Source organism: Lissotriton helveticus, chromosome 7 (genome assembly GCF_964261635.1).
Source record: "Lissotriton helveticus chromosome 7, aLisHel1.1, whole genome shotgun sequence".
Classification (NCBI taxonomy): Eukaryota; Metazoa; Chordata; class Amphibia; order Caudata; family Salamandridae; genus Lissotriton; species Lissotriton helveticus.
Window position 1 is genome coordinate 1,392,179,402 of NC_136068.1, and position 14,063 is coordinate 1,392,193,464.

General features: G+C 43.0%; 1 protein-coding gene across 2 annotated transcripts in view; it reads right to left on the reverse strand.

Moving 5' to 3' along the window:
• Positions 1-62: 62 nt before the first annotated feature.
• FOXK2 (forkhead box K2) overlaps positions 63-14,063 on the reverse strand; it is a 389,544-nt gene continuing 375,543 nt past the window's right edge. Inside the window, exon 9 of one of the 2 annotated variants that reach the window (XM_078654718.1) lies at positions 63-1,653. In XM_078654718.1, coding sequence (XP_078510844.1) covers positions 1,457-1,653 — 197 coding nt within the window. In that variant the 3' untranslated portion in view covers positions 63-1,456. The remainder of the gene's footprint in view (positions 1,654-14,063) is intronic. The other variant, XM_078654719.1, reaches the window with a different exon arrangement.

Below are 14,063 nucleotides of genomic sequence, written 5' to 3' on the forward strand. Positions count from 1 at the left end.
ATGCATGATGTGTAATTTAAATAATACTTCACTCCATATGTACAAAAAAAACTGACACCAAATTACAAAAAAAAGTGTTTTATTATAGATGTGTAGCCACTGTTCGAAAACACAACAGCTACACTGAATGGAGACCGCAGAATTGTTTGATGGACGCTGTATTGCAAATTGCTTATCAGCAACACCGCTTACCAGGTCATAATGCCTAGGACTTCTGAAGGAACTCCAAGAAGAACTTGTCATTGCTTTTTTTGGACAGGCGACTAGTTCAGAAATTGACTTTCGCGTAAAAGGAGTCGAACAGTTTCTGCCATTTTAAACATACACATTAAGCAAGACTTTTTTTTTTACTTAATACCAAAAGAGGTATGCCAGGGACAAAGTCAACACAAAGTAACGAACACAGCAAAAAGTAGCAAGAAAGAGAAACAGTTAAGTGCAGCTGTGGTCAAATTCCATAGCAGTTCTTTAAGTCGGGTAACGGCGCATTTACACTAATTTGGGTTGCATGCAAGCTTGAAGAAGCAATTTGATCACTACACATGTTATCAAAAATTTGATTACATTTTATCAGGCATCTGCTAAAATAGTAAACAAATTGCAGGTGTAATAAAGTAGCTTAATCTGGAGTTGAACTGGACAGACAAGAAGTTTAATCACTCCCGTTGGTTCAGAAAGCAACAAAACAAATCAAACTCCTCCCCTCCCCCAATACATTCAGATTTCCGAAACATAAAATTTCACATGAAAAGTGAAGTGTGATTCCAAAGTTTCCAGAGCAGAAATGGAGCAATATGAAATGTCAATGACTGCCACTGAGATTTTTTCTAAATTTTTCTGTTTTCGTGTTTGTTTGACCTCTTACGTTGTTGCGAAATGACAAAGTACACCTCAAAATGTTTCCACATGTGAACAACAAAATACTGCATATCTACCAACATCTGCTTTAGGTAGGTAATTTGTGAAAAGGCTAGCTGCCAAGATGTAGGAAATGGCTCCTTGCCTCAGTTCCCTTTGAGGAATATACAATCGCATTGAAACCAGTTCACACTAAGCGCTTATCATGCTGCCGTTGGCCAGATGTAGACAGGCTTCTTTAAACGAAGATTTGAAAAGCTGCAACCGTGCCCACCTCTCCAGTTCCCAGTATTCACTGAGGTAGTTCAGTAGGAGATAACAGCCTTTAGAACAATTGTCTTTCAGTTTGTCTTCTGTTTTATATATTTTATATAGATTTAAATAGCTAAGTTCTAAGGCCACCTGTGTTTTTGTTTTGTTTTTCAGTGCTGAAAGTTTTATTTTTCACAGGGCCCCATTACCCAACGGGTTAGAACACGTAACAGTGTTCTTGTGTTAAGTGTCTCCTTTTGGCACCTTGAAGTTTATATTTGTGTTTTTTTTTTCTTTTGTTAAAAAATAATATATAATAAAGAAAAGAAATCTCAGTCCAAAGTTTTTATTTCAGGTTGTCCTGTTCACTTACGGCCACTGGTGGCGCATCTGCATTAACTGGTAAGACTATGCTCTCTCGCTCATCTGTTTTTATTCGTTTCAGTTCAGGATGTTCAAATTTGTCACCGTTTTGTCGCTTTGTTGGAAGAGATGCTGATGCAGACGCATGAGTCGCCAACATGTGAAGTGGACTTGCTGCAGCTGAGAATAAATAAAGAATTACCTCTAAATGAAATATCCAGTCAAGACAATCTCAAAACAACTCAAAAACATGGTAATACAGCATTCAGTTTTTCACGAATAACCAGCCATACTTCATCAGATTCTAAAAAATGTTTTTTCAAGCTTCAAGTTACGAGCAGATATTTGGCTATTGGCTAATTCAATTAATCCTTTTTGCAGCCTTGTAACACATGTTTTTACCCCTCCAATGGTTCATGAACGTTTTATGGCCTGGCTGTCGCAATTTAGCAAAGTGTTTCATTGTGAGACAGATAGATGAAAAGCTTACAGGTAGTCACTAATGTGACATAGGAGCTATGGCACCTGAGCAGCAAACTAGAGGCTAGGTAGAGATTAACTTTGCAACTATCTTTTCTTCAGATACAAAAATTGTAAAAGGGGATTAGAAATGACAAGCTGAATGCACACTTATCGAACTTGTGATCTGGGTGGTGAGGACTGTCTACCCTTCAGCAGAAGATCCACTCTATGGAGAAGTGTGGCTCAACGGTTAGAGTGGCAGACTCTGATGCAGAGGTCGGACCCGGGACCAGGGTTCAATTCCCGCCTCGGCGGGTCTTGGGCTCAATTTCCTCGGACCTGATAATTCTCGCCTGGGTGCCTATTCTAATCGTGGGTCCCACTCTGCAATCTGGGCAATAGCTTGCTTAATCTCCACAATGGCCCCAACAGCGCTGGGTTGCCTGGCTTCACCTTGGGGGTGCCCAGGAGTGGGCATTTCACAGGGAAAAGCCAGGAAGGGTTCCACAGCGGTATGCGTACAGCGCCAAGACGCCTCAGGGTATAAGTGCGCTATACAAGTACCAATTCATTTTTCATATGTAGGTGAATTTACATGGTGTGAGTGGGGCGGGATACTTCGACCCTACAGCTGTGCATGCTGACCCAAGCACCCTCTGCTGGTGATACCAGAGTTGGGTTCTCCATTTTGATAGAAGATACGAGCCAACATGTCCGCTATGTAACCCTGAATTGTGTGCAGCGGGTGCAGATAGTCTGCCTCAACATATGTAGCTTAAGAGCTGTGGCTCTATGGGCAGTTAATAGTGCTTGCATGAGCTGCAAGACAACCAGAATTTGTCGACCTAGCTGATGTTGCTCAAAGGCAGTGGCTGGGCTTCAGAGAGAGGGGACTAGCAGTAGAACAAGGTGGAAGTGCAAGGAGAAGCATCAGTCCTTTGGCAGGTCACCAGACTCCCACTCCAAGAAAATGTTAGCCAAAAACATTAGCTAGAAGGTGATAGTTTTTATGAAATGCCTTAAAATATTCTAATAATTCAGGCTTAGAATAAGAACATAAGTTACTTACCTGTAAACTGTGGTTCTCCAGTATTGGTGTCTTTCATAGATTCATATGCTTGAATCATTCCCCGTCGCCGAAGTGGGAGTCCCACGGTACATAAAGTAGCAATATATATATATATACATTTATACATAGCATATCTAACAAATACTATAGGAAGTAATGCAACACAGCAATCAATAGAAAAAAAGTCACTTTATTAGCTCGTCCTAGTCATTAGATATAGTCCAAACAACAGCCAATCAGGCGTCAGCACCACCTAGAGCCTTCTCCCCAGAGGCTCAGAACCTCAGATTTTCTAGCAGGAGAGTGACAAAATCAATTAACAAGGAGAGCCTCTGAGGGGAGCTGGGCGGGCCGCATGTGTATCTATGAACGACGCCAATACTGGAGGACCACAGTTTACAGGTAAGTAACTTATGTTCTTCTCCAGTATTGGGGTGTCTTTCATAGATTCACATGCTTGAATCAGAGTAGGTAGTAAAATATATGTATATGTATATATATATATATATATATATATGTATATGTATATATATATATATATATATATATATATATATATATATATATATATATATATATATACACACATACACACACATGATAATGTACATTCTGTGCAGGAGGAGGGAAGAAACGGAGGCTCTCCTTATTTAAAAAGATTACGTAGCACTGCTTGTCCCACGGCTGTGTCAGCATTGTCTGCAGCCTCCAGACAGTAATGCTTGGTAAAGGTGTGTCTGCTAGACCATGTCGCAGCTCTACAAAGTTGATGAAGAGGCACACCGGCAAAAAGCGCAGTCTAAGAGGAGACTACTCTGGTAGAATGTGCCTTGACCGTTGTTTGAAGTGTCTTCTCCGCTTGTTGATGACAGAAAGAAATTGTACTAGATAACCATCTAGCGATAGTCTGGTTACTGAATGTCCTTTAAACATCATGCCGAAAGCAACAAATAGATGATCAGTTTTCAGAACAGGTGCTGTCTTTTGCAGATAACATTTTAAACACCTTCCAAGAGTGTAAAGCCTTTTCAGCTTGAGAATGAATATTTGGGAAAAAGTCTTTAAGATGACAGGCTCATTTAAGTGGAAATCAGAAGGCACCTTTGGGATAAATGCCGGGTTAGTGCGGAGCATCAGAGTATTTGGTGAATTGCAGAAAAGGTGGTTTTATAGTAAAAGCCTGTATGTCGCTGACTCGTCGAGCTGATGTAAGAGACAAAAGCGATGAAGTCTTCCAAGAGAAAAATTTAAGCTTAGCCCTAATAATGGGTTCAAATGGGGGCACTTCATGAGTTGAGCCAACACAATGTTTAAATGTCTAGATGGAGGAGGCCGACTTATTGGCGGGAACATCTGGAACAAACCCTTGAAGAATTGTTGTATTATTCTAGAAGAATAAAGAGAATTGGAAGCTTCTTGGCGAAACCTGGAAATTGCAGCCAGAAAAACTGTAAGGCTAGCATGAGAAAACCCAGATTTAGCTTATTGCAAGAAAAAAGGCAAAAGTTGCTCTGGCGGAGAATGAACCGGGTGAACATTTGAAGCATCACCCCAAAGGCAACATCGTTTCCACTTAAGTTTGTAGGTCTTGATAGTGGAAGGTGCCCTGGCATTAGCAAGGACCACCCTGCAGTCCGAGGGAATCACTAAGTTGACAAACTCATAGTGCTCAGGTGCCATGCCGCCAATTTCAGAGATGCCGGATCCGGATGGAAGACTTGCCCATGGACCGTTGTGAGAAGATCCAGAATTGGACGAAGTACTATTGGATCGTCCTCCAACAGAAAGAGTAGCTCTGAGAACCAAATCTGGCGAGGCCACCTTGGTGTTATGAGAAGAATGTGACATGGCTCCCTCCGCACCTTCTGGAGCACCTTTGGGACTAGAGGATTTGGCGGAAAACCGCAAGCATAAATAGTTGACCAATTCATCAAATAAGCATTCCCGCATGCCCCTGGTTGGGGAAGCCAGCTTGCGTAAAATGGCATTTGCGGTTCTGACTGGTCGCAAATAGGCCTAGATTGGGTCATCCACACCACTGAAAGACGCTTTCCAGCGTTGGCTGATGAAGTTCCCACTCGTGGGTGGATGAGATTGACCTGCTCAGGGAGTCCGCCAGAGCGATCGACACTCCCGGAACATGAACCGCTGATAAAGTTATTTGATGTCTAATAGCCCAGTTCCAGATCTGCTGTGCTTGAAGGGACAGCAAAGTTGACCTTGTGCCCCCTTGTTTGTTCACATAATGCATGCTTGTAGAGTTGTCCGTCAGGATCAACACTGAAGCACCTTGAAGAAGGGTGCGAAAAGATCGTAACACCAGGAATATCGGCAGTAATTCCAGAAGGTGTATGTGCCAAGTTCGTTGCATAGCATTCCATTTGCCCTCGACTGTGAGACCTTGAAGATGTGCCCCCATCCCTTGAGGGAAGCATCTGTTGTAAGGATGAGACTTGGATCGTCTGCCACAAAAGAAAGGCTACTGACACGTATGTTTTGTGAGTCCACCATAGTAACGCTTTGTACATCCGAGAAGTGATGAAGATCATATCGTCGAAAAACCCTGAGACCTGATGCCATTGTTTGTCAATTTCCTCTTGTAATGGTCTCATTTTGAGACGGCAGTTGGGAATTAAGGGAATGTAGGAAGATAGCATTCCCGGAAGCGACTTGAACTGTCGAACAGAAACGGACTTTCTTGCCCGTAGAAAAGAATCCAGATTGGAAATTCTTTGTTGTCTTTTATTTAAAACATACACCTTTGCTGTCTGAGTGTTTATCATGGCTCCCAAGAAAGTCCGAACCTGAGAGGGGGTGAAGTGTGACTTCTCCAGGTTTATGGACAGGCCTAGTGACTGAAATAGAGACCGCCATATTTGAGTGTGTCTCGTTGCCATTATAAATGACTGCGCCTCGATAAAGCAGTCGTCTAGGTAGGGAAAAATGTGAACGCCTGCTTGACGAAGATGTGCTGCCACTGGTGCCAAAACCTTGGTGAACACTCCGAGCGCAGAGCGGAGGCAGACTGGGAGCACTTTGAATTGGCATTCTCTGCCAGTCACTCTAAAGCGTACTAATATTCTGTGTCGGGGTAGGATGGGGACATGAAAATAGGCATCTTGCAGATCTATTGTTGTCATGCAATCTCCTTGAGACAGAAACTGAAGTACTTCTTGGAGAGAACATTCAAAATGATTGCTTTTTTAGAAATTTGTTGAGAACGATGGTCCAGGATGGGGGTGCCAATCCCCTGAATTTTCCTTGATGAGGAACAATCTCAAATAGAAACCTACACCCCTTTGTTATTTTGGAACCACTTCAATCGCTCCTTTTTTTTTTTATTAAAAAGTTTGTATTTTTCCCAAAATTCCAGTAAGTGTTACAGCACACTCAATCAAATTATACCATGACACAAATATTTCCAAGCAATACAGTACACAAAGGGGAGAAATATTAAAACATATACATTTGCATTTTTAAGCAGTTGCTAAAGATGCGTCCCCAGATGCAACACCCGGCATACCTCCAGTGTCCATCGCATTTTTCCAATTAACTATAGGCCACCATATCTCCCCCCCAGTGTTCTAGCTCTTCGTCCCTTTCTATCGTATATTGCTTTCCCCAAATTAAAAGTAGAGAGTAACCTTGCAATCCAGATTTGAAAAGTTGGCAGAGCCCTATCAAGCCACGCCCTTGCTATACAAATTCGGTAAACTGTGGCTGCCATAAACAGAAACTCCGTGGGGAGGCCCTCTACCCCTTCCAACACTCCCAACATTATTAATTCATCTGAGAGTTTGACCTCAATTCCCAATGAATCCTCCATAAAGTTCTCAATGGCAACCTTTAAAGAATATAGTTGTGGGCATTGTGCAAACACATGGACTGTGTCTGCATTGCTTGAGTCACATCGCAGACAGGTTGTTCCCGAAACGCCACCCCATTGTGCAATTCTGGCAGGAGTGTGGTAAAGCGAATACAGAGTCTTGTAATGCTGCGATTGTAATGTTGCTGAACATAAAACAGTATGTCCCAGTTCTAGAGACAACTGTAGCCCCTCCGGCTGTGAACCCACTTTCTCTGCCCACTTTGTGGCATATTTTACCCTGACATCGCATTTAAATGCATAGAGTTCTGAGTAAAGCCGAATTGTGCAATGAGTACAGCGCTCTATATAATCCATTATTCGACATTGGCCAAATCCTAGTGGGCCCCCCTGTTTATTTGCAAAGTAACTTCTTACCTGCAGGTACTTAAAGAAGCTACTGCCTGTTAACTTAAATTTTGTTTGTAGTTCATGAAACTGTAGGATACCCCCCTGATAATCCATAAGATTCCCAACCTTCCTGATCCCCTTGTTATCCCAGTCCCTCATAACCGTGTCCCTAAAAATATCCCCTGGTAGTGAGTGGTTCGTGTACAGCCGTGTATAGCTATTATACCTGCTTAAGCCCAAATTTTTTGAGACGCATTCCAGATGTTATATGCAGCTCTTAATGTCTTGAACCTTGTATGTTTAAAATAACTAAAATCAATTGTGTTCAAAAACCCGTTCTCAGCCTCGCCACCCTTCAGTGAAGTATATACATTAGTGAAACCAGGTCTGCCATCCACTTGCTCAATTCCTCCGACCCCCTATCAGCCCATGAAAATACTGCAAGGCCGCTGCCCAGTAATAAAGACTGACAATCGCTCCTTTTTGTAACATGACTGATTTGGTATAAGAGTTCCTTCAGATGTGCAGGAGGACCACCTCTGGGAGAAGAATTTGGGGGAAATGTTTACAAATTCCATGGTGTGTCCTCTGGACACTGTTAATAACCCATTGCTCTGTAGTGATGGCAGACCAGTTTGAGAAGAAATGGGAGATTTGTCCTCCAACCCTGGCTGGGTTGTTGAGCAGAGTGGTAGGCAAGTGGCAGCTGTCACTGCTTTTTTGAAGAATCTCGGCTTCTGTAGGAAGATTTTCCTCTGTACTGCTTATAGGAGGCAGCTGGAGGTTGACAATATGCTTGCTGTTGCTGTGACGAAGAGTAACTTTGTTGTCCCTGATACTGTCTGTTCTGACTGTAACCTCCTCGAAAGGAATAGGAGGAACCACGACCCCTCGCTCCACAAAAAGGCTGTTTTTTAAATTGTAAAGTGCCCAGAGCACGTGCAGTGTCAGTATCCTTTTTAATTGTTTGGAGCACATCATCTATGTGGTGCCCAAAAAGTGATTCTCCGTAAAAGGTATATCAATAATTTTTGTTTGCACTTCTTGGCGAAAAGAGGTAGCTCTTAACCAACCCTGCCTTTGGAGAACTGCTGCACCTGCCAATTGACGAAAACCTGTGGAAGAGACATCCACTGTGCGGTCAATGATCTCGTCAGAGATCTTCTCCCCTCCTGGAGAATCTGTAAAGCTTCGGATTTTGAGTCTTCAGGCAACAGATCGATAAAAGGAGAAATGTCCGACCACATTTGCCTACCATAACAGCCTAGAATGGCAAAGGCAATTCGCCTCATGGACCGTAGTTGCTGCCATAGTTGAGAATTTTTTGCCAATGGCATCAAGGCGTCTGCCTTCTCGGTCAGTAGGAGCCGACAATGGAGAAGAGGGATTCCTGGCACAACGATGAGCCGCCTGCGAAATAACCAAATCCGGCTTCGGTTGACCAATTAAACAGGCTGGCGAATTGTCTGGTGCCTTGTACTTTTTATTCAAGCGTGGCAGGACTGCAGGAATGGAGGCATGGGTTTTCATGACCTTCAGACCCACCAGCCAGATGAAATCTATTGTAGGAACCGCCCACACTTGTTTTTGTGGTTGGCTCTTGAAATCATATAAAAACAATCCTCCTCTGTGGAAACCATAGGGAGTTGAAATCTCTTGGCGGCTCTGTCCATGAGGACATGAAAAATACAGATATCCACAGGCGGAGATTCCACAGGAGTAGGAGAAGCGAGGACAAAGGACATCCCCAGGCTCTGGTCTTACTCGATCTATCGGCGGCTTTCGACACGGTGGACCATAACATCTTAATCCACCGTGTCGAATCCGCCGGAATCTGTGGGGCGGCTCTGTCTTGGATCAAATCCTTCCTCGAGGAGAGGTCCCAGGCAGTAAGCATGGGTCCCTTCTGTGCCTCTAGTGTCCCCTCGTCCTGCGGAGTCCCTCAAGGATCATCTTTGTCTCCCCTCCTTTTTAATTTGTACCTTCAACCCCTCCTTCACTCCCTGGGTAAATGGGATATCACCGTGTTTAATTACGCGGATGATTTACAACTTATTTTTCCCCTCACTTCCCCTGACGCTGTCACCAATTTTCAGACTGCCATGACACACATCCAGCTTTGGATGAACCAAAATCAGCTCAAGCTCAATCCAGGCAAGACTGAGCTCCTCCTCCCGGGGAGAAGTGCACAGTTTTGGGGCCCTCAGTACTGGCCGATTGAGCTTGGAACACCACCTTCTCCTGCTGGATGTGTTAAGAGTCTCGGAATTCTGATCGACTCTGGACTCACCCTCAAGGCACAGGTGAGCGCAGTAACATCTTCCTGTATGTTTCAACTTTACAGGATCCGGAAAGTCGCTCACCTCCTTTAACCTGAAGCCTTGCTGCAAGTCCTAATAGCCCTGGTGATGTCCCGGCTGGACTTTTCGAACTCAATCTACCACGGTCTCCCTCAATCTCTGCTATCGAGGTTGCAGATCGTCCAAAACCAGGCCGCCCGGTTGGTCTTCAAAATCCCCAAATGGCAGTCGGCCCAACCTTTATTACGCCATCTTCATTGGTTACCAGTGAACGAAAGAATTACGTTCAAGGTCCACTGTCTGATCTTTAAAGCTCTCACTGGCCCTGCCCCTGCTTTCCTAAAATCTCTTATCACTCCCAATTGCCCTCCCCGCACCCTGAGGTCTACCCATCTCTCGCTTCTTGTTGTTCCCCGTTTCAAACTCGCAAGATCTGGTGGCCGCAGCTTTTCCTGCTTAGCCCCTAAGCTGTGGAACTCCCTCCCTCTCGCACTCAAGTCATCTTGTTCCCTCCTTTCTTTCAGGAAATCCTTAAAAACAATACTCTTCCCTCATTAAAATCTCCGCTCCCCTCCTTCTTCCCTTCTTTTCCAATCCAATCAGCGCCAGGAAACCTCCGGTGACAGTGCGCTTAAGAAATCCATAATAACATAACATAACATAACATAACAGAAGCACGCGGCGGTGTCTGGTAATTGTCCCACTCAGTAAGTAGGGACCTATTGTCTAACTCCCCTTCTTCTCTGTCCTCATCAGTTGAATGAGTGTCCTCGATAATATGAGCAGTAGATGCCATTGACGAAGCAGGAGGGGGAGGCGCAATGATTGAAGAAGGCGGAGAGACAGGCGTTTGAGGAACTGAAGATGGTGGCTCTGAAGGAGGGAAAACAGCGGTAATAGTCATCCAGCATGTGCTGCAAATTTTAAATGAGTGATAAAGGCATCTGAACAGTCGGATTTTCAGGCTGCGATTGGAAATTCGGCTCCGAATAATAGTCATAGTCTTGTTCTTCATCTATGTCCTGGCACTTAATGAGGAGCACTGGTGGACTACGAGCTGCTCGAAACCTATCATCCTCCTCTGAATCCTCCTTGTCCGCCCCATAATCCAACAGCTGCACTGGAAGATTTGGAGAAGCTTGTACAGGCAATAAAAGGTCCATTGAAGATTGTCTACGTTGCAGCAACGAGCCTTTCCATAATTCAGATGACGGCAAAAGAGCTGCTGAAGGCATTAAAGGCATTAGAGGCATCAAACCTGGTGGTGAAATCAGGGATTCCGTTGACGAAGATGCCGCCGTTGACAAAAAACATACTTGACTCTACATCTGTGAAGTGTCCACTTTCGTCGAGAGCAACCGTCGACGAAGCGACCATTGACAAAGCAGTCGTCGACGGAGGAACCGTTGACAAAGCATGCGTCGACAAGACAACCGTCGATGGGACAGGTGTCAACTAGGTAAACGTCGACGGAACCAATAGATCATTGGAAGTTCCCATCGACGAAGCGTCCGTTGACAAAGGTGTCCTCTTTATCGTCGCCGACTAAGAGAACTTAGGCTTCACCGTAACTGAAACCAGCGTCGACGGAGAAGACGTCGATGACATCAACATAGCAGGCTTAGGCGAAAGTAGTCATTGTCGTGACGACGGAGGGCTTCCTCAAACGGCAGAATGGCCGACGAGCCTGTCGATGATAGACAAGTTTTTTGAGGTAAAGAGGATTCCGACACAGATTTTGACGCCTGAATCGTATATCTCGGTGGCATAGACAAAGTAGAGTGACCCTTAGGGGAGCTGAAGTCCCTTTTGACGACGAAGGCTGGTCATCACGTTTAGAAGAGTGATTTTTTTTCAGTACCTTGGCCTTGGGAGAAGTCAACTCTGCGTCACTAGCTCTTTTCTTAGAGGCAACAGTCTTAAGAGAGGAATCACTCTCCAAATCAGAAACTGGGTCATCCTTCATTTTAAGCTTCTGTAGCCACAGAAGTAGTCTACCTTCTCTGTCCATTAAGGGCTTTTGAAGAAAAGTCCTGCATATTTTACAGTCTCTCACCTGACGGTCAGGATGTAGGCAGTAAATACATTTTTTGTGAGGATACGCGGAGTGAAGATGCGTTTTTCCACAAGACTCACAGTGTCTGAATAGTGATCTCTTGGTAGTAGACCTTGCTGTGAAGCTGTAAGTAGAATTCCTGAAAAGAAGAGTTGAAGTACTTTGCAGAGCTCAGGGAGACTCCCTTCACACGTACGGTAGAAAAATCTGAGGTTCTGAGCCTCTGGGGAGAAGGTTCTAGGTGGTGCTGAAGCCTGAATGCCTGGAGTTTGGACTATATCTTATGACTTGGATGAGCTAATAAAGTGACAACTTTTTTCCTATTGATTGCTATGTTGCATTACTTCCTTGGTCTTAGGAGAAGTCAACTCTGCCTCACTAGCTCTTTTCTAAGAGATCCTTTTAGCTATGCTACTGTTTTACTATGTATATATAGATTGCTATTTTATGTACCGTGGGACTCCCACTTCGGCGACGGGGAATGATTCAAGCAAGTGAATCTACGAAAGACACCCCAATACTGGATAATTACATTCCTTCACAGCAGCACCTCATCATTCAATCATAAAAAATGTGTATCCAATGCAAACGCTGACTGGATGCAATGGATATTTCACCAGGTTGGCTAACTGACAATGTATTCTTTGCTTTACATTGAAAGATAAAGTCCCCACCATGCAGTGTGAGCACAGAACGACCGGCTAACAATTTAGGATTTATTATGTAATATATAAAAACTGAACTTTTAGAATCAGGCACCAACCACTTATACATTGCAACAATGTGCAAGAAACAGACTTGCTATTTTCATTGGTTTGTTTGGAAGGGAAGAAAACACATTACAGAAAACTCTTTTGCTCCTCAATGTTCTACTAGTATGGCATTATCAATACAGGGGTGTAGAATTTCTACCGCCTGACGCCCAGCACACACTAAGTTTAAGGATAACCCATTCGGTCTGTTTTGTCCATTGTAAAAAGGGACAGTGACTCGTTTTCGATTAACATTCCTACACAGTGCCACTGTCTGGGGAAGACCGCGATGAATCCGCCAACGCAAGACACATTCTATCCAAATACATAAAAAGTTACAAATCATGCATGTGACCAGTCCGGCATCAGAAATCCATTAGTAGCAGTCTAATGAATAAAGTCTGCGTGAGGAAGCATAGTTAGCAAGTAATGTTGAACTAACTACCTGCTTGTTGTACTGCCCCTGTTCAAATAATAAATAATTTTCTATTAAAACATACAGTTTCTCCAAGAATGAGCCTTGTTCATTATCAGTCTAGAGAAGATGACAACTGCACTCCCCAGGAGAATACCCAGTTACATGAAAACCGTTCAGGATCAGTTTGTGAAGACTAATTGTTGAATTGTACACAAGTCAAGCTTTACTTCGGTTAGCAAAGTAACAGTAAAAGTACATAAAAAACAGTTAAAATAAGACTCAGAACAGTAAAACTATAAAGATAAAAACATTGACAGGTGCAAGCCACTAATTCATACCTGTAGAAAAAAAGAGGCCTAAAAAAAAAAAGCACATCGAGTCTGAATGTTGTTTGCTAAGTCAAACCACATATAACGTTATCTTCTATCCAGTATAGTATTGTCAAATAAAGTGCAACTGCAAGACACTAAATACAAAATTACATGACTTCAGCATAGCAATGACCAAAAAATATACAAAATACAAGTAAAAAAAAATACATGGTCCTGTTTTTTTGAGAAACTGCACAGAATACACAGATAAATGTCCACTTAAATTAAAACTGCATTAATGTCCTTTTTAATAATAGCACATTTAAACAATGAACAGATATGTATATTATTAGATGGGGAGTCAAGCTGTAGCAGATAAGCCAAGGCTACCCCGGGACTTCTAATGCCCGTGGCCCTAATTATTGGGATTACAATTATTTTAATAAAATCAAGATAACGTTGGCAAAAAATGTGAAATGCAACGAACTCTGAGGTGAGGTTTCAGCACATGGGCATAGCAATATTTTGGATGGATCAAACTGCCTCTTAGGGAAACCCAAGTGCCATTGCACACAACACCATCTAATGCGGGTGAGTAGCATTCTCTCCACGTGCTATCAATACAAGTCAAGTCAAGTCAAATAATGCTTTATTCGAGGTTCACTCATTAAAGCAAGTACATAAAACAAAGATTAAAAATCGTTAATCACTATTAAAAAATAAGACTTTCATTTAAAATTAAGACTTGATAGTAGAATACAATTTAGATGCATTTACAATGTAGAGTTGTATGCTTAAAAGTTTAAAAACAATACAAATATAAAAGTTTTTCAGAATAAACAGTTTTAGATAAAAATGACAGATAAAATGCAGACCGACTAACTAGGAAAAAAACAATCAAGTCGCTAACAGTCTCTGTCTAATAGACCACGCCCATCCAAGGTACTTGGCTGTAGCTATCTCTAAAGGCGTTAAAGTGCTTGTGCGAATGATACGTAAGGCAACG